General features: G+C 35.9%; 1 protein-coding gene across 1 annotated transcript in view; it reads right to left on the bottom strand.

Annotated features, from left to right (window-relative positions):
* Nucleotides 1–2,303: 2,303 nt before the first annotated feature.
* Nucleotides 2,304–18,157, bottom strand: part of LOC107724656 (DENN domain-containing protein 2A-like) — a 23,516-nt gene continuing 7,662 nt past the window's right edge. The window contains exons 4-20 of the mRNA XM_016533663.1: nt 17,273–17,400; nt 13,914–14,029; nt 13,060–13,257; nt 12,700–12,793; nt 11,994–12,044; nt 10,817–11,004; nt 10,590–10,699; nt 10,394–10,463; nt 9,761–9,838; nt 8,656–8,796; nt 8,389–8,537; nt 6,594–6,771; nt 5,755–5,796; nt 5,535–5,640; nt 3,888–4,163; nt 3,703–3,789; nt 2,304–2,976 (exon numbers count right to left, since the gene is read on the bottom strand). Of these exons, the coding sequence (XP_016389149.1) occupies nt 2,945–2,976; nt 3,703–3,789; nt 3,888–4,163; nt 5,535–5,640; nt 5,755–5,796; nt 6,594–6,771; nt 8,389–8,537; nt 8,656–8,796; nt 9,761–9,838; nt 10,394–10,463; nt 10,590–10,699; nt 10,817–11,004; nt 11,994–12,044; nt 12,700–12,793; nt 13,060–13,257; nt 13,914–14,029; nt 17,273–17,400 (2,044 nt within the window). The 3' untranslated portion in view covers nt 2,304–2,944. The remainder of the gene's footprint in view (nt 2,977–3,702; nt 3,790–3,887; nt 4,164–5,534; nt 5,641–5,754; nt 5,797–6,593; nt 6,772–8,388; nt 8,538–8,655; nt 8,797–9,760; nt 9,839–10,393; nt 10,464–10,589; nt 10,700–10,816; nt 11,005–11,993; nt 12,045–12,699; nt 12,794–13,059; nt 13,258–13,913; nt 14,030–17,272; nt 17,401–18,157) is intronic.

Below are 18,157 nucleotides of genomic sequence, written 5' to 3'. Positions count from 1 at the left end.
AAAAAATGCTGGGTTGTTTCAACCCAATGTTGGGTCAAATATGGACTAACCCAACTGTTGGGTTAAAAAGTTAATTTAAAAATGTAACCAAAATTTAACCCAACAGTTGGGTTAGTCCATATTTGACCCAACATTGGGTTGAAACAACCCAGCATTTTTTAGAGTGTAATAATAATAATAATAAAAGTTTCCACAATTATTAAGTAAGCATTTTCTTTGTATTATTATACATTTTTTATATTATACACATTTCCCAAACATATTAAATTGGTTCATATGAAGAAAAACACCTGCAGACATTTGTTACTATTTTATCAATCCAAAGTTGAAGTTTATAATCGCGATAATTTGCGCAATAACTAACGAACTTAGTCGCTCTATGACGCAATTAAAGTTCCTCAGAAAGTTTCCGGCCGTTACGCGGGAGGAGCAGAAAAAAGAATGCGGGAATTCGGGGAAAAATTCCAAAAATTCCAAATATTCCATTGTTACATCACATTTCGTCATCATGTGTCAGAATAACCGCTTCAGTGAGTGAGGAGAAGATCTGTACAGCTGTACAAGTTACTCTACATAAAGATTTAGATTTTTAAATAATTGCACAAACAAATACCACTATGAAATATGTAAATAAATTGCATTCTTACCTGTCTGAAGGAACAGTAGGGAAAATGAAGCGTTTTGGGGGTAAAACCTGCCTGAGTGACTGGAAGTGCGCGAGGAAGGCTGGAATTTCAGGAATTGGCTGCAGTATAACACGAGGAGCAGACAGGAGGAGGGAGGGAGGAGGGAGGTGTGAGGGGAGGTCCTGGGATTGAAAAGGAAAAAGGAGCAGTCTTAGTGTGGAGAGAAAAGGAAATAAGCCTGGATCCAGAGGGATTCACATTGTTCTGGTCAGTAGAGACAGCTGTGTCCTAAAGTCCTGGAAAATAATCCTCAAACACTTTCTTTGTGTTAAGTATTAAAAGATTTAAAAATGTAAATATTAAGGTATTTATATCTAATTAATGTGTTACAAAAAATAAACAGAATATGGTATGTGTGTGTGTGTTTATTTAAATGTATATATATACCTATTCTTAATCTTAAACATAATTATTGCAGAAATTGTCACCATTGGAAACTATATATATATATATATATATATACAGTGTATAAGTGTTTATTTATATATATGCATTTATATAGATTAAAAATATGAAATATCTTTTTTTGGGGGGGTTAACACCATCTTGTTTTACGTTGCTGTGCTTGTTACTTGTTTAAAACATTACTCGTTTTACCTTGGAGTACCATGTAAATACCATAGTACATGTAGCTTTACTACTAACACTGCTTGCCTTTTTAAGGGTAAACACTCATTTGGAGAATAGTACAGTGATGCACTCTAAAAAATGCTGGGTTAAAAACAACCCAGGTAAAATATGGACAAACCCAGCGACAGGGTTGTTTTGACCCAGCGGTTAGGTTAAATGTTTAACCCAGCCTTCTGGGTAGTTTTATTTAACTCAGCTATTCTTTAAAAATTACTATATGGCTGGCTTAAAATGAACCCAAAATAGGTTGTAAATTAAAAATTTAAGACACATAATTACTAGAGGCATCAGCTATAATCAAAAGGTGAGCATTTATTAATAAGCAATTTTTTTTAAAAAAAAGGTTATTATTTAATTATTATTTATTCAACTTATTAATAAATGTTCATTTGTTGAACATAATAAATGTTCATTTCCAACCTATTTTGGGTTCATTAAATAAAACTACCCAGAAGGTTGGGTTAAACATTTAACATAGCATTTTTTTAGAGTGTGGTATTAGATGGTATTTTGATATATACTCAATTAATGCCATATTCATGTAATAGCCTGATATGTTTTCATGGGACTCCAAGCAATTACCACGTCCTCAAATATCATGAAAAAGCTGTTTTTGTTTGGAAAGTGTCAGTACTTTTCCTGATGTTAAGGCAATAGGAACACCTTTTTTGTTTTCATACAGAAATTTCTCAGATCAGAGGCGCTGTTTGGTGTCCAACAGATTTTGGAGCCCTCTACAGGACACAAACAAAACTGCACCTAAAACCAAATCCAAAGGTTAGAAGGCTTGGAGAAACACCTGAATCCAAGGCTCATGGGACATCCTGTGCAGTAAGATGCCTGTAAACATACAACAAATACAGTACATGATGGAGACGCCACATCTAAGACTCTAGAATTGAGCTCCAACGCAACGCAGGAATTCAGGTGACCTGACAAAGCCTGCTGAGAAGAAAACAATCCAAATAAAATCTTATTAAACACTGTTTATTACAGTAAGCACTCAAGTTCAAGCACCTCTAGTGGTGTTCCTGTAATGCACTCAAGACAGAGAACATCTCCAAACTCCCAACTTTGTTCTGGTTTCGGTCAAGAACCTTTTCCGTAATAATAATTCTAGAACAGTTCCGATCCTGCAGTCTCAAGATTCTAGATTTTTCCCCCCGTTTTTAAACACAGAACAAAATTTGATTCAGTCACAGTGGTGGCATGTTTCTCGGAAACCCCGAAGTGGTCGACGGTCTCGAGTCTGTAACGTACTACGATAAATATGACAAATGACAAACTAACAACATCATTTTGATTTTATGGGAAACATATAAAGTTTTACACAGGAAGTCATAAAGGTCTTATTATTTCTAGAAAGAATATAAATTAATTTATAGCCTTCTGTTTCAGAAGAAGTTGTACTCTATGTAGTAAACGAGAGAAAGAACTGTACAAGGCCGCTTCTGTTCTGGGGTTTCAATCAAGTCCTGTAAGGTCCGTGTGGTTTGGGGAACTAGTGTTTTCCGTTGCCTTTGGTCCTCAGGTCCTGTCGGGTCTCCGTAGCCCCTCCTGCTGGTCTGTTTTGGGTCAGACGATCTGGTGAGAGTGAGTCTATCATACACGTGCTACACGTCTAGTGTTCACTTTTTGGACAGGAATTTCATCTTGTGTCCTAAGAGAAAAGAGAGAGGAAAGAGAAAGGCTCAAAATCCCACTCAGACACAAATCTTTATTTACTTCACAAATACTGGTCCATCAGACTAAGGCTGTTCAGAATGGAATACCAGCTCACTGCATACTCTGATGCATACTTTTTTTTTTAACATTGCTGAAAAATAGCTATTTTGCATTTTAGTCCATTTTTGTCAGTTTAAGTTCATCCAGTTATTTAGAGATTTAAAAAAAAAAAATCAAATTGAGTGGATTGCATTGAATTTGTTGATTGCACGGTATTTGCGCTCAATGCAAAATGTTATCTCTATAAAATAAAATATATAAGAAATAAAATATAAACATTTATTTATATATATATATATATATTGTATTTTGCATAGACCACTGTGTGGAATACTGTATTCCAAAATACAATGTGGTAAATAAATGGCATTAAATTATATAATAATTATAATAATAATATATATTTGTATTTATTGTGTGTGTGTCTGTGTGTGCGTTTAATACAATTTATTCAATCAAAACCTTAGTACTTTTTTTTAACAGGTCCCGAATAAGAATCAGTTCTAAATTTCCAGCCAGACTGATCAGGATATTCTATATCTACTGTATATATATTCTATATTCTATATATAGAAAAGATATGCATATACTGCAGAAACGGTATGTCATTCCAAACATGCCCTAATTCTTTGATTTGATTCTTTGATTAGATCTGCATTACCTAAACCTTTGAGGAACTTGTTGACGCCTCTGTTCTCACTGCCTGGCAGAGAATCGAGGTAATCCTGAGCCCTCATCTCAAACAAACCTGTTCAGAAACACAATATGGCTGTTAAACACTACTATAAAACACTATAAACGGTTTACAAATCCTCACATATAAAGTGTATTTCCCAAGATTCAAACCTTTCAGGCCCTGCCTCCGAAACTCTCTTTCCTGCACAAACCCCGCAAACATCTGCGTCTCCATGAAGACCTCCAGGAATCTGCGCAGGCTCTTGGAGGACACAGCTTTACGAAACGCCTCGCGCTGGAAGGACGAAGGAGTCGGAGAGGAGGAAGACGAGGCAGAGGATTCTTCATCACGGTCACTGCCGCCCATAAAGAGCGAGTAATGACCCACAATCTCCACGAAGAACCGCACAAACGCCTCTGACACCACACTGCTCAGAGAACTGGGCTCTAATGAGGAAAATGAAATGAAAACTAGTCCATGAAAAAAATCATCACACCTGATCCAATCCAAATCCTTTCACATTACATCGCCCTGCATCATATTTGCTGAATATTTGTAAGCTGAAGAAGTCTTGTATTCTCCCTTAATCAGCAGAAAAACTGCCACAAAAACATGATTGCTGTCTTCATCTGAGTCAGATCACAACTATTTGTTCAATTCTCAGCACATTTTCACTTGCATGATATTATTTTATGCCTAATCCTGATTTCAAGGTTAAAATTACGGCCAGTGATGCAAACAAGAGCTGGATGCTTTCTGCATCCAAACAGCCACAGAAAATGACAGATTTTGTGGGGAAAAAAAGCTTATTTTGCAAAGTTCTTTGACATTAAATAGAGCATCAGAACATATTTTCCCACTCCTTTGCTGATTGTAAGTTAAATGATAAATACTGAATACTTACTTTTGTCATTAAAGCCAAAACTTTTGAAATTTGACTGCTTTTGTTATTTTGACAATTATAGTTAACTAAAACTGAAAGTAAAACTCTTTTAAAAACCAAATTTTGTTACTTAAAAATTAAAATAAAATAAAATAAAATAAAATAAAATAAAATAAAATAAAATAAAATAAAATAAAATAAAAATCTTTTTATTTCAGCTAGATGCCAAGGCAACATTTCTCAGTTTAATTTAGTTTAACTTGATGTAGTAAAATAACCAAAACTAAAATAAAAATTAATAAAAACTATATAGACATATATAAAATAAACTACTAAAAAACACAACAAAATTAATAAAATTTTAACTAAAACTAAAATGAAAACAGAAAATCTAAAGACAAAAAACTATAATAGCATCTTAATGGTACTAAAATAACACTGTTGACAAGCGCATTAAAGCTGATACATATATATATATATCATTTCAAAAATCTTCGGTAACACTAAAAGCCTTGTATAATAATATATGTGCAATGCATTATAAAGGTATTCATAATGTACAATGTAATGCATTATGTTTTCATAAATAGCCAAAGTTAAAATGCAGTAAATTATTTGAAGTTTTATTTGTCATGAGTTTTAATGCATTATACTTTCTAAAGGCGTAACAATTAATAGATAAGTATTATAATGAATTTTAACTGTGGTTACAATTTTCCATGAGATCATACAATGCATTATATTTATAGGCTTTAAGTAAAGTATTACCAAATCATTCTTATTTTGTAAACAAACAAAAAAAATACATGATGGAAAGTTTTTATTGATGTTTTTGAACTCAGCATCATCAGCTAATATTAGGTCTTTTTTTTCAAGATGCAGGGCTGTGTTATCTTTCTAACCCCTGAATATAACGGATCAGACGGTAAATTACCGTTTGGATGATCTGCCACGTCACACGCCAGTTCCTTCCTCCGTTCTAGAACGTGTTCGAGAGCAGCCTGGAGTTTATGAGGCAGAATTGAATCCTCGTCGTCCATCTGAAACAGAAAACACAAACACAGACTTGCTTTGCTTCATCATTGAAACACAGAACCAGCATAAATTAAAACGATAAGACAAAAACTGCATTCAGCAGCCATCGAGTACCGTACCTGTCGCAGGAAACGACTGTTGCCAAGGTCGACCACCAGGACCTGAAAGAGAGCAGAGGACACAGTGACGTCATTTCCTCCTGCACTGGCGATCTCAGCCTTTTCCCCCTATCGCAGCTAATGTGAAGAGGTCAGAGGTCAGGGCTGCCCACCTGAACAGGAAGTGCTCAGAGAGAAATATTAGAAATGTGTCCAGCCTCTGATCTTCTCTGTTAAAGAGCCCAATCCGGTTCTTTTGTCTATCCGTAAATGTATGTATATATATAGAATATTAACACCGCACCCTAGACTTTATTGGTCTTGTTTCCTTCCCACATTAGTCATAATGAGGTGTAACATTCAAGAGGTCACAGGTCAAAATAGCTCTGGAGACATTCTCTGGCTATGTTCCTAACAGCATACTACCATATCGACTGTATTACTTTAGCAGTATGCAGGCTGTGCATCTGCCAAAATGTGCAGTATACAACCAGAGAAGTGCATGGAATACTCTATCCCACAATGCAATGCAATTGCAATCTCTGTCTTGACTCATTATTTGGTCAAACTGTTAAAAACATAAATAAAACTGTTACAGAATGCTAAAAATGTATTTATGGTATTTATTTTCTTTAATGGGATGGGAAGGGAAGGGAAGGGAAGGGAAGTGTGACCAAGTATGGTGACCTGCATACTTTCGCACTTACTATTAAATAAGAATACAGTATACAGTAGAAAGTACATTTTGTAATTGTGTTATATATATACACGTATATGTTAATGAATATTAATTCATACAGTCTTACATACTGACATACTGCAGAAATTGTGCACTATTGAATGCATTCGTGGTGTCTCACCTCCTCTAGCGGGAGCTCTTTGAGACGGGCCAGAGAGCTGGAGAGCAGCCCGACTATGAAGGGGGTCGGTGTACAGACGATGTCCATCATGGACGGCGGCAGGACCGGGATGTACGTGTGCTGCCAGGTGAATGGGTACAGCAGAGCCACCATGGCATGACAACATTTAGAGAGGGTGCTAAAGAGAAAGAGTCAGAGCTAATCATGACTGTGCTGACACATTTACACCAGCAGATGGCAGCAAAGAAGAATCAATCAGTGCTGTTTGCTAAAGCTGGCATCAGTGTTACTACTATTGCTCATTCTTTGAATACCTTTAAATGCTGCAGAAATTAAACAATACAAGAAATAACAATAATATTTTTTATAAAAAGCTATTTTAGGACAATTATGATTTTTGCATTGTGACATTTCACTGAGCACATTTTCTCTCCAAATTTTCATTACTGCACAAAAAAATGAATATTTTAATAAAAAAAATAATAATAATGTTTATTTTTTTTCATTACTATGAAGAAAATATTTAATTGGAAACAAAAAATTGATGATATTAGCCAAAATAATTGCTAAATGATTTTGGTGTGAAATATGACTCATTAAGTCGCCCATTAAGATTAAAAAATGCGTTTAAAAAAAAATCTTAAATATAATATTTTTCCATTAGCAGATTGGAAGCAATAATAACAACAAGAACAATAAGAACAATCAACAATAATTATTATCAGTTTATCATTCTTATAAAAAAAATATATTTTTATTCAAATAAATATAAATTTAAAAAAAATTATTATTATTAAATTAAATTAAATTATTATTAAACATTGTTCAAAGTAATAACAATAATAATAACAATGAGAAAAACAATCATTATTATCAGTTTATTATTGTTATTAAAAAAATTCAAATAAAATAAAAAAATAATCCAATGTTATTATTCAACATTGTTCAAAATATGTAATAACAATAATAATAAAAATGAGAAAAACAATCATTATTATCAGTTTATCATTGTAATAAAAAATAAATTATAAAAAATAAAATTTAAAAAATACATTTTTAAATTTTTCACTTGTTTTCACTGAATGCATTATTTTATTTCTTATTTTTTAACAGCTATTTTTGCTCTGTAATCTTGATGTCTTCAGTCTGTGAAGAGCTGTTTCCATCCACTAAAACTCAATCTTTACTTATTAGGACACAGATTTATTTGAGGGACGACACATAATACGATTCTTGTGTCAGTGATCTCTTCCTGTGTCCATCAGCTGTGGGAGGAGATATATTTCGCCAGCTCATCTTGCTCAACACCATCTCAAATGCTCTTTTTAGGGAGGATGCTGCTTTGATGATCCCTAAGAAGAGACCCGGCTCTCGTTACAGGCCCAGAAAGTCATGTGAGCACTAGTCTCTCAGCTTTTTCCGTAGAAAAAAAAAAAAACACTGGGGTTGACTTTTGTTCCCAAGGCGACTATATAACACAACGGCATTTTTTCCATATCTGTCTTGAGCTGTGAAAAATGGTTCCACAAGCTGCACTTTTTCCCCTCTTGCCATGTCATATCTTTTCATTCTTCCCTTGTCCTCTTTTGGGTTCACGCACAAACACACGTTTATTTATTTGACCTTAAGAATTCTGATAGACACCATTTAAACAAGTGGACATCCAGAACAAGCACCGCCTACTCGCCTGTCAATCAACCTCTGTATCAAAGCAAGGGTTCTAAACTCGGTTATATCGCTGGTCGAGATACTGAAAACATTATTGGAAGTGGCAGCAGGTGTAAAAGGGTCATACCTGAGTTTATCCGCGGTGAAGATGACCCTTCGCTCCAGCAGAAGAGAAGCAAACACCCGCAGAAGCAGACGCAAGCTCAGAGAGGAAAACAAACACTCGAAATCCACATGCTCCAGACGGGAATCTGAAGGCCGACATAATTCTATCACCTACGTAAGGAGAGAGAGAAACGCGACTAGCTTTGAGACTCATCTGTCATGTCGAAACGTTCAATGTAGAATTCCAGAAATTATTTTCAGCCACTTGCAAGGCCTTTTATATACTGACCTCTGTTCCTGAACCCGGCAGAAAGTTCTTAATGCTGATGGTTCTGCCCGGCGCTGGGAACGGAGCCTCCATTATTCCTCTCATAAAAGGCTGGACCAGCGCTGGGGACATGGCTCGTCGCTTCTCTACCTCATCCAGGATCTACATCAGACAGACATTTTGATGTCCTGAATCTACAGGGGTTTGTTTAACCACTGTTTTATTCATTTTTGCCCCTTACACGTTATTCCAAATAAATAAATATAATAATAATACCAATGAGAATAACAATAATTATTGTCAGTGTATCACTGTACTAAAAATATTTTTAAATTAATTTTTTGCCCATCATCCATGCATTATTTAACATAGTTCAAAATAAAAAAATTAAAAAAGATAATAAAAATAATAATAATAATACATTTAACTTTTTATCATTGTAATAAAAATGAATGAATTGAAATAAAAAATAAAAAAAAACTAACAACGAAATGAAAAGAAATTAATTAAATTAAATAAATTTTAAAAGCATGTCTTAGGGTAAGAGGCCCCCTTTAGGGCTTAATGTTGATTACAAAACAAAACCAAAAAAAAAAGGAAAAAAATATATAATAAAATAAAATGAAAAAAATAAATAAATAAAATGAAAAAATATAAAATAAAATAATAAAATTATTAAAAATATAAAAAGCATGTCTTTAGGGTAAGAGGCCCTACATGCATTAATGTCTATGGCTTAATGTTGATTACCACTAAAAGATTATTTTAATAAAAATAAAATATAATAAAATTTAAAAAAAGCAGTTCCTGAATCTACTTCCGGAATCAACATATTAAACACACAAAGTCCTGACTAACCATCAGAGGGAATTTACAGGTTGATAAGAATCCCTTTAGTCTAACCCTCACCCCTTTCCCTATCCTTCATATCTAGGTTCTTGATAGGAATGTTGTTTCAGGACCAACAAGGATGTTCTGCTTGACAAAAATCAGTCAACATTCTTTGCAGCCAAATTTAGGATATTTTGAGGATATTTGCATACTGACAAAAGCACCAACACAGAGAAGCACAAGATAACAGATGCACACCGAGTCTGATGAAGAGTTCAAAGGTCAGATGAATTACCTTAGAGAACAGCTCAAAACAGCCCAGTCTGCTCACAATGCAGTAGACTTCAGGTAGACGCCTTCCTTTACCGCTGGGCTATAAATAAACAGAGCAATAAAATTGCTTTTATAAAACGGTTATTCCATATACGTAGTTAGGTTTCACAAAATAAAACGGAGCAAATAAAGTGTAATGATATTAATAAAAACAGTATTCTTCCACCAAACAATGTAGTTCCTCAGAAACAGTTGTGGTTGCAACAAAGTGGTTGCCGAGCAACACACAAGCGTAAACAAAGGTGTGTGTTTGTAGTGTAATATACAACAGCTTCGAAAGTGGCTCAGCCAATCAGAATCAAGGACCGGAACTCTCCGTTTTATAACACTTATTTCTAACTGTTGACTAGAAGTCACTCAAATGCAACAATATGTGACAAAAACGTAAAATGCTACAATTTGAAACATTGCTTTTTTAAACAAAATAGGCAGCATATACTGTGTACGAGTATTTGATAAACAGTTAGTTATTTCATTTCAAAGCCCATTAATATTTCATACATGTTTCGTAATAAATATCCAGCCTGTAGTAAATGTAAATCTCATTATTTTGAATAAATGTTTTCTGCAAAATGAGAAATAATGAGCAGCTCACCAGTAAACGTCGACAGTAGCCAAATCTTCGGCTCCCATCTTCTCCGGTTAAGACAAACGAGAATGTTTCACTATAAAGAACAGATTCAATTCAATTCCAATGAGCAAATGATTCCCAAACAGCACAAAAAGCATATATTTCAGGAAATAACAACAAATGTTGATTTGTGGGGCTGTAAACCATGTGGATACGATACCTGGGGAAATTGTCCACAGGTGCCCAGTCTTTAGCGTCAGGGAAACAGAACTGCGGAATGACTTTCAGCTGGTCTTCAGCCTCTCGCATAAACTTGAAGCTTCGTTCCAACTAACGAGGAAAAAGAATCAGGAACACAGATGCATGAACGTCTCGTGCTGATCTTTTAGGCCCAAATAGATCATATTTGTTCTGTAGTACATGTTGTTGGAAGAAAAATGTTTGTACCTTGAGAGGGAACTGCTGAGTGACTTCTGGTAAATACGGGACGCCTGCTTTGGTCTTATGAAGAGCCACAACCAGGAAGTACTCAAACAACTTCCTCTCCTGAAGTTCCATCAAGTCTCGCTCCAGAGTGCGATATCGACCGGTTTGCCTCAACATAGACTGGACCGACACTAATCTCTGACTGTGAGCTAAAACAGATGATGATGATGAGGAAGGATAAACAGAAAAGTATGACGTCTTTCCCCATAGAATTCATTGTAACTATATTAAAAGAACAGTTCACACAAAAATTAAAATTTGCTGAAAAGGTCATCCAAGATGTAGATGAGTTTGTTTCTTCATCAGATTTGGAGAAATGTAGCATTGCATCACTTGCTCACCAATGGATGTGAATGGGTGCCGTCAGAATGAGAGTCCAAACAGCTGATAAAAACATCACAATAATCCACAAGTAATCCACACCACTCCAGTCCATCAGTTAACGCCTTGTGAAGCCAAAAGCTGCGTGTTTGTAAGAAACAAATCCATCATTAAGGCGTTTTTAACTTCAAACCATCACTTTCGATTAAAATACGTCCTCGATCAATAATACTGCTTTCTTCAGTGAAAAAGTCGTCTCGGCTGAATCAGGAGAGAAATATGCTCAGATCAAACACTGTTTACAAGCCAAAACAGTTCTAAACAAATACGTAGGTTGGACAACAGGAGAACGTGTCATTGTTATTATGAATTATGGACTCATATTTTGGCCAGAAGAAACCATTTACAGTTAAAACGTCTTAATGATGGATTTGTTTCTTACAAACACACAGCTTTTCATTTCACAAGACATTAACTGATGGACTGGAGTGGTGTGGATTACTTGTGGATTATTGTGATGTTTTTATCAGCTCTCATTCTGACGGCACCCATTCACATCCATTGGTGAGCAAATGATGCAATGCTACATTTCTCCAAATCTGATGAAGAAACAAACTCACCTACATCTTGGATGGCCTGAGGGTGAGTACATTTTCATTTTGGTTGAACTATTCCTTTAAAGTCTGTGTAAAGGCAGTTCAGAGAATTGTTTCTAAACACATAAAACACATTGCTTTACACGGACTTTAATGTAAACTTGAAATTCAGTGGTATCTGACATTAAGCCGTAGACGTTAAGGCCTGAAGGACCTTTTACCCTTTAGTTTCTCCTCTGTGTCACTTTCAGACTCGCTGTTTTCGTCCGTCACTATACCGGAGAAGAGAGAGAGAGGTCAAAGGTCTCTAGAGAATCAGTATGCAGGTATTCACAGAGACATATTTCATGCTTGGATGCACATGTGTATCCTATAACGTAACATAATTCTATCATCCCTGGAAAAATGGGTCAAGCGCAACTGACCCAAAACTGTAAACGTGTCCATAAAGCTAAGTGGATGCACATGTGGCTCGGGCCCCGTACTGTCCCACAATGCAATGCACGTGGATTAGGCTGTAACTCTCTAGATGCAACAAATACGATCATCACACTATTATCCAAGGGACATAATTCTTACAATTCAATATAAAAACATGTATTTAAAATAAATAAATAAATAATTACATAAAAAATAAATAAATTTGTATTCAATAAAATTTAAAAAAAGGGGGGAAAAGAGTATAAACCAATTTTCTGGGTTGTGCAATGGAATGGAACATAAATTAACAAACAGAATAAAAAGTACAAAATAAATACAAATTCACAAATTATATATATATATATATATATATATATATATATATATGCATGTAATCAATTAAATGAAAAAGAAAATGACAAGCATGAGCAAACTGGATGCACTATTCCTTTAAACAGGAAAAAGTAGGTCTAAATTTAGCTAACATATAATGTTGCCCTCACAAACCTCTTCCTGAACTGGACTCGGTTGACTGCGAGACCCTTTTCATCCTCTTCTTTCCCCTTCGGGCCTCAAAGATGCCGTTGATTTTCTGCACCATCTGTTGAAAAAGAAAACAGTCATGGCTGTTGCTTTATCAGAGACAGCCCTTCCAAGTCTTTCGCAAAGGAGTTCTGAAGGAAATTACTTTTTCCTCCATTTTTCAGATTATTCTTAGGTGTCTCATCCGCCTGTCACATTTTTCTTGTATTTTTATTAGCAGTGGAAGGATGCCGAAGGGCCAGTGTCTCAGTCAGCGGCAGACCAGAACCATAAATCACTGATAAATCAAGGATTACACCGACTGGGCCCCTATTTTGACAGTACCTTTGGGATTTTCCTCCGCCGTCGGTTGTAAGGGTCCCCCGACAGACACGGGGTGTCATCCGGGCTGCTGGGTGTTGATGGAGGGCTGACCCGCGACGGGGACGCGATGCCGCCATCTCTGCCGGTCTTGCGTAGTTCCAATAGCTTGAAACAACGTCGCTCTGAATTCTGCCTGAAGAAACCAGGCTTGGAGGGGAGCTGTCAATGAAAAAATATCATTCAGAGTCAATTGCTAATGTTGTCATCATGTCATTCCAAACTTGTATGACTTTCAATCTTCCATGGGACACAAAAGTAGATGTTTTGCAGAATGTACCAGCTGCTCTTTTCAATATAATAAAAGAGGCTGAAAAGTAGCCCATATATAGATTTTATTTTTCATGTATAAAACCCCGTTCACAACAAGAACGATACACAATTATAATTATAACTATATTAGCATCTACATCAACACACGATACCATTCTGTTTATTCTAAGTGTGCGTTACAGTTTTGTCATCTGCCGCTTTAAATGCTCAAGCTCTTTAAAGCAGGATGGATTCTGATTGGCTTGTCAATGTTTTTATCATCCATCAGCTGGGAAAAAAATCTTTCTGAAACTGATTCCAAAGATATCGTTCCTCTGTGTCGTTATCGTTATAGTTGTGGACTTCAGACTTCGCCATCCTCATAGAATTAGAATGATTATTAAAACTTTATAGCTATCATTGTAGTTATCGTCCTTGGTGTCAACGGGCCTCAAGTATGTGAAATATTGAATTTTGGGGGGAAAAAAGCTGTAAATGTCAGTAGTCTATGCTGATACATATGGAGAGCTCATGGAAACAATTAATCAGGAATGCAGTATGAATACCTTGGATGGGGTGTCAGGAATTGGAGAGGAAGGGGAAGAAGGAACGGGATACTTGCTCCCAAGACAGCGACTTTCCAACTCTATGTCTTCATATGGGTTCTCCTTCGATGGAGGGTCTTTGGGAGGGAAAATATATACAAGATTATTAGTGGTGCTTGCTTAGCCACTTTTCAAAATCCTAATGCTAAACATTGATTAGCATTGCAGCATTTTATTTCAATCAAGCCTTAATTCATTTGTCTTGTTAAGGAGAGATGATTTACAACTGGCGGACAATAAAACAAGTAAAAAAATCTCAGATTTACATTAAAAAATGGGTCTCAAACCATATTGAGAGATGAAAAACCAAATTAAGATGTTCAGACTGTCAGTCCAAATCCGATTTTTGTTCATATCTGATTGGAATCCGATCTAAATGATTGACTGCAACTGCTCAATTCAGATTTGAGTGTCCATGGCGCTCTTTCATTTTACTCAATATCTACATTGGTTTCTACGCCAATGACGTTATGCTGGTATGTCTATGCTAAAAACAACAATAAGAGCAATACAGTTTGCAATACAGATGTTGTCTTACAACATGCTGCAGTAGCGATGGATTATAATTAGGGATGCACGATATTGGATTTTTGCCGATATCCGATATGCCGATATTTTTCAACTCATTTTGGCCGATAGCCAATACCGATATATTTCCTTTTGTTTGGAAACAACACCAAGTCTCTTCTGTACAGAGATTATAAATAAAAAAATTGTCATTTTGATTAGTTTTTAACAAAAACTTACTTTTGAGAATTAAATAAACAATGAAGTTCTTTTATAATGAGAGTACATTGAAAGCTTTGAAAATAACTATAAAGCAACTATATAAAGCAATCCTTAACATTTTATTTCAATATTTAACATTTGTAGATGATCTAAAGCAAAAGAGTTGTACAAATTCTGAAAATCTTTTAGAGCTCCTTGCATTTAAATTTTCATAATCCGTTTGAAAAAAAAAACATATTACACATTAATGAATAAATCTGTATATACTGTATATATATTATTTAATTTACAAGTGTCTTGTTTGTGATTTTTATTCATGTAAGCTATATCTTCTGACCTTTAAATCAAACCATATTTGTGATTTTATGACATCAATTACTGCTTTATTTAATCAGAAAAACAATCTTAATGTTATTTGTTTATTTTACTTTAATTTTATTACAAGTAGTTCAACAGCGCCCTCTAAGTAAATAAAATGCCTTACTGAACGGGCATTAGGATCCAGGGGAGGCTGTTGCTGCCGCTGCTGCAGTTGCTAGTAAGTGTTGACTCTATGGCACAACGGACGCGTCATTCTGTACTCGCATTCTCAGATTAAATGCTCAAAACAGTGAATCTAATCATCATTCAGGAAAAAGTTAGCTTCAAGAATGACCACACTGCTGACGTGATCTTATCGCTATCACACCCTGAGCACATGCGAGTTACTCATCTTATCGGCAAGGCATATCGGCATAATTTTTCATATCGGGCCGATATTTGCATTTTAAGCCATTATCGGCCGATATCGATAACGTTCCGATAATATCGTGCATCCCTAATTATAATAAGGGATACAATATTACGTCTTATGAGGCATTGGCAGAAAGGTTCAGGAAGCTGCATGTGTGGCTGCCAGTCTCAAAACTCTAAGAGGTGGGTAGACTAGCAGTATATTGTCATTTTCCGATGACTTGCGATTTGCAACAACACAACTTTGTTTCTGCAAGGACGTTCAGCATGTTTTCTACAAACAATTTCTGAGGTGTTTACTTTTTACGTGGCGTGTGAATGTGAAAAAGCTATGCAAAATCCGATCTGAGCGGTCAGACTGAAATGCATTTCCAGAAATTCGATTTGAATAGGATTTCTAACCTCATATGAATGTAGCTCGGAACGGATTAGCAAAAAACGGATTTCATGTAGTTTGTTGCTGATCTAAATATGATCGGATTTCAATCGGATTTGCACAAAAATCATATCTGGGCTGACAGTCTGAACGAAGCTTAAGAACCCACCTAGCAACTACTCGGAACACCCTAGCAACAGCATAGCAATGCCCTGGCAACCACTCACAACAACCTAGCATCGTAACAGTGACCATAGCAAAGAAAAACACCTCTCATATTTCAAAACGTAAAAAGTCAATTTACAAATTTGCTGTTTCCTACCAAATAAAAGAGTTTAGATTTCTATTTTAAAAAACTAAATTTATTCCTTCCATAATGACAAGTCATAAATCATGTTTGCTGACAGTCAGTGGTGCTAGCTAACGTGGGCATATTTTTGTTAATTCCCCATTGTCAACACTGCCTGATTTAGTCCTGCTTTTCTGCGAAGAGATTTCGAACTGACGTCGTGTTTGGTTGCTTTTGTATTCCTTTCCAGATGTTTGAAAGTTTGCCAGGGAACCCATGCAAACCTCATTAGCTGCATGTGGCATCACCAGTGGCGTTAACAAGAAGACAAACTCTTAGCAAAATCTATCTTGGTTTGTGCGAAGAACGAATGAGCCAGAGAGAAAGAGAGGGGGACAAGAAAAATGTTTGAGCGGAAGATGGGTGTTTTTTACAGATGCAGAAAGCCTCTGTCGATTCATCCACCAGATGCGTCTGGTGGGAAGACAGTTTATGATGTTGGGACATCCAGTTCTAGAACACAAGAGAACGTACGCTACGCTCCACGTTCAAAGCCATTAAAATGATTGCTACTGGCCAGAGCAGATAGAGAAACGCAAGATCAATGGTAAATCTTCCATTATTGGAAAGTGCTATTATATAATTAGACACAACCTTAACCATTAGAAGGAAGAAGGATGATTGCGTATACAAATTTAACTTGGTCTTGCTAGTAAGGCTACAGATTTATATAATCACAGATGATCAAAGTTCAATAAGAAAGCTATACTTTCCAGATTTGTGGTTCTCCGTCTTTTTGGGTTATGGCTGCAAGTCTGATAGGGTTGCAGAGAGCAGGGAAATAGCTATGCTAATTAAGATGCTAATAAAACGCTACTAAACTAACCAAACATAGTTAGGACCACAAAATAAACTGGCTTTGGAAAGTCAAGAAAGTCCACTCAAACTCTATTTTTCCTAGGCACAGATAAGACATCATGCTCTGCAGAAGACTGATGAGGGGTAACCCAAACATAGTGGACCACTGGTGAGGTTGAGCAAAGGAACACCAATGTTTGTGATGGCGTTGTCTCAATTTTGTCCTTATTAAAGTTTCAAGCTCCTAGGCTTCTGGGTAATTGCTCTGTCAGGTGCATAGTCAAAGAGTCAGCCAGGTTTTACCTGGCACCATTGTGCTGCAATGCATTGTGTTACCTAGGATATCCTCGTAGACATTCTCCTCCGATAAACTGCGAGTGAGGCCTAGCTTAGACAGCTCATAGAGATCAGCTCGACAACCTTCTGCTGAAGACTGTAGAAGATCTTCAAACTCGTAGGACTTCCTGCAGAATCAACAAATACAAATAAAACTTCATTAAGAGAATGAGAAAGACCAAGAAGGAACCAATTAAGTCCACAGGAAATTGAAGAACTGAAGGTCCACAGGAACAACAAGACTTACATGATTGGATTTTGACATAATCTTTGATTAAAAACAGACCCCCTCCACATAGAGAGGCCACAAGATTAAGATTGCATCACAATACCGACAGTTAAAAAGTTTTTTCAAAGATGGGCTAGACTGATAAATACTACCATTAAAACAGTATCCCCATAAAGACTGAGGACAGTAATCCTTTAGGGGAGTCTTGGTTTCAAAAGATTTATTAGTGTGACATAAAAATCAAATGGCAGGCTACTAAATTTGTGGGGTTCTTTCAGTCCACAAGCCGTTTCTCCAGCGAGCATGTCTACGTATGGAATGGTTGTACCACAGACAGCAATATGAGATGAGGAATTACAGGTTTTTAAATCCTGACAAATTCACTGTATGGATCTATTAAGCTTCCAAAGTAATACATCAAAAACTATGGAAGGTGGATTGAAGAAAGACGCTACTGATGATTCATTGAGAATAAAAATAAAAATGAGCTTAAAATAGTCTTAAAATTAGCCCTCACATTAGGCTGAGATAGTATAACTCTTACCAAAAAGTAGTATACTTCAAGTTTATTTTATTAAGTATACTTAAAGGGGTCCTATTATGCTCTTTTACAAAGTCTTGATTTAGTTTTGGGGGTTGCGCTAGAACAAGCTCTC

This window comes from Sinocyclocheilus rhinocerous, unplaced genomic scaffold (genome assembly GCF_001515625.1).
Source record: "Sinocyclocheilus rhinocerous isolate Xijiao unplaced genomic scaffold, SAMN03320098_v1.1 scaffold2110, whole genome shotgun sequence".
NCBI classification, from domain to species: Eukaryota; Metazoa; Chordata; class Actinopteri; order Cypriniformes; family Cyprinidae; genus Sinocyclocheilus; species Sinocyclocheilus rhinocerous.
The sequence above is the reverse complement of the archived record's forward strand: the minus strand, read 5'-3'. Positions and strand labels throughout refer to the sequence as shown.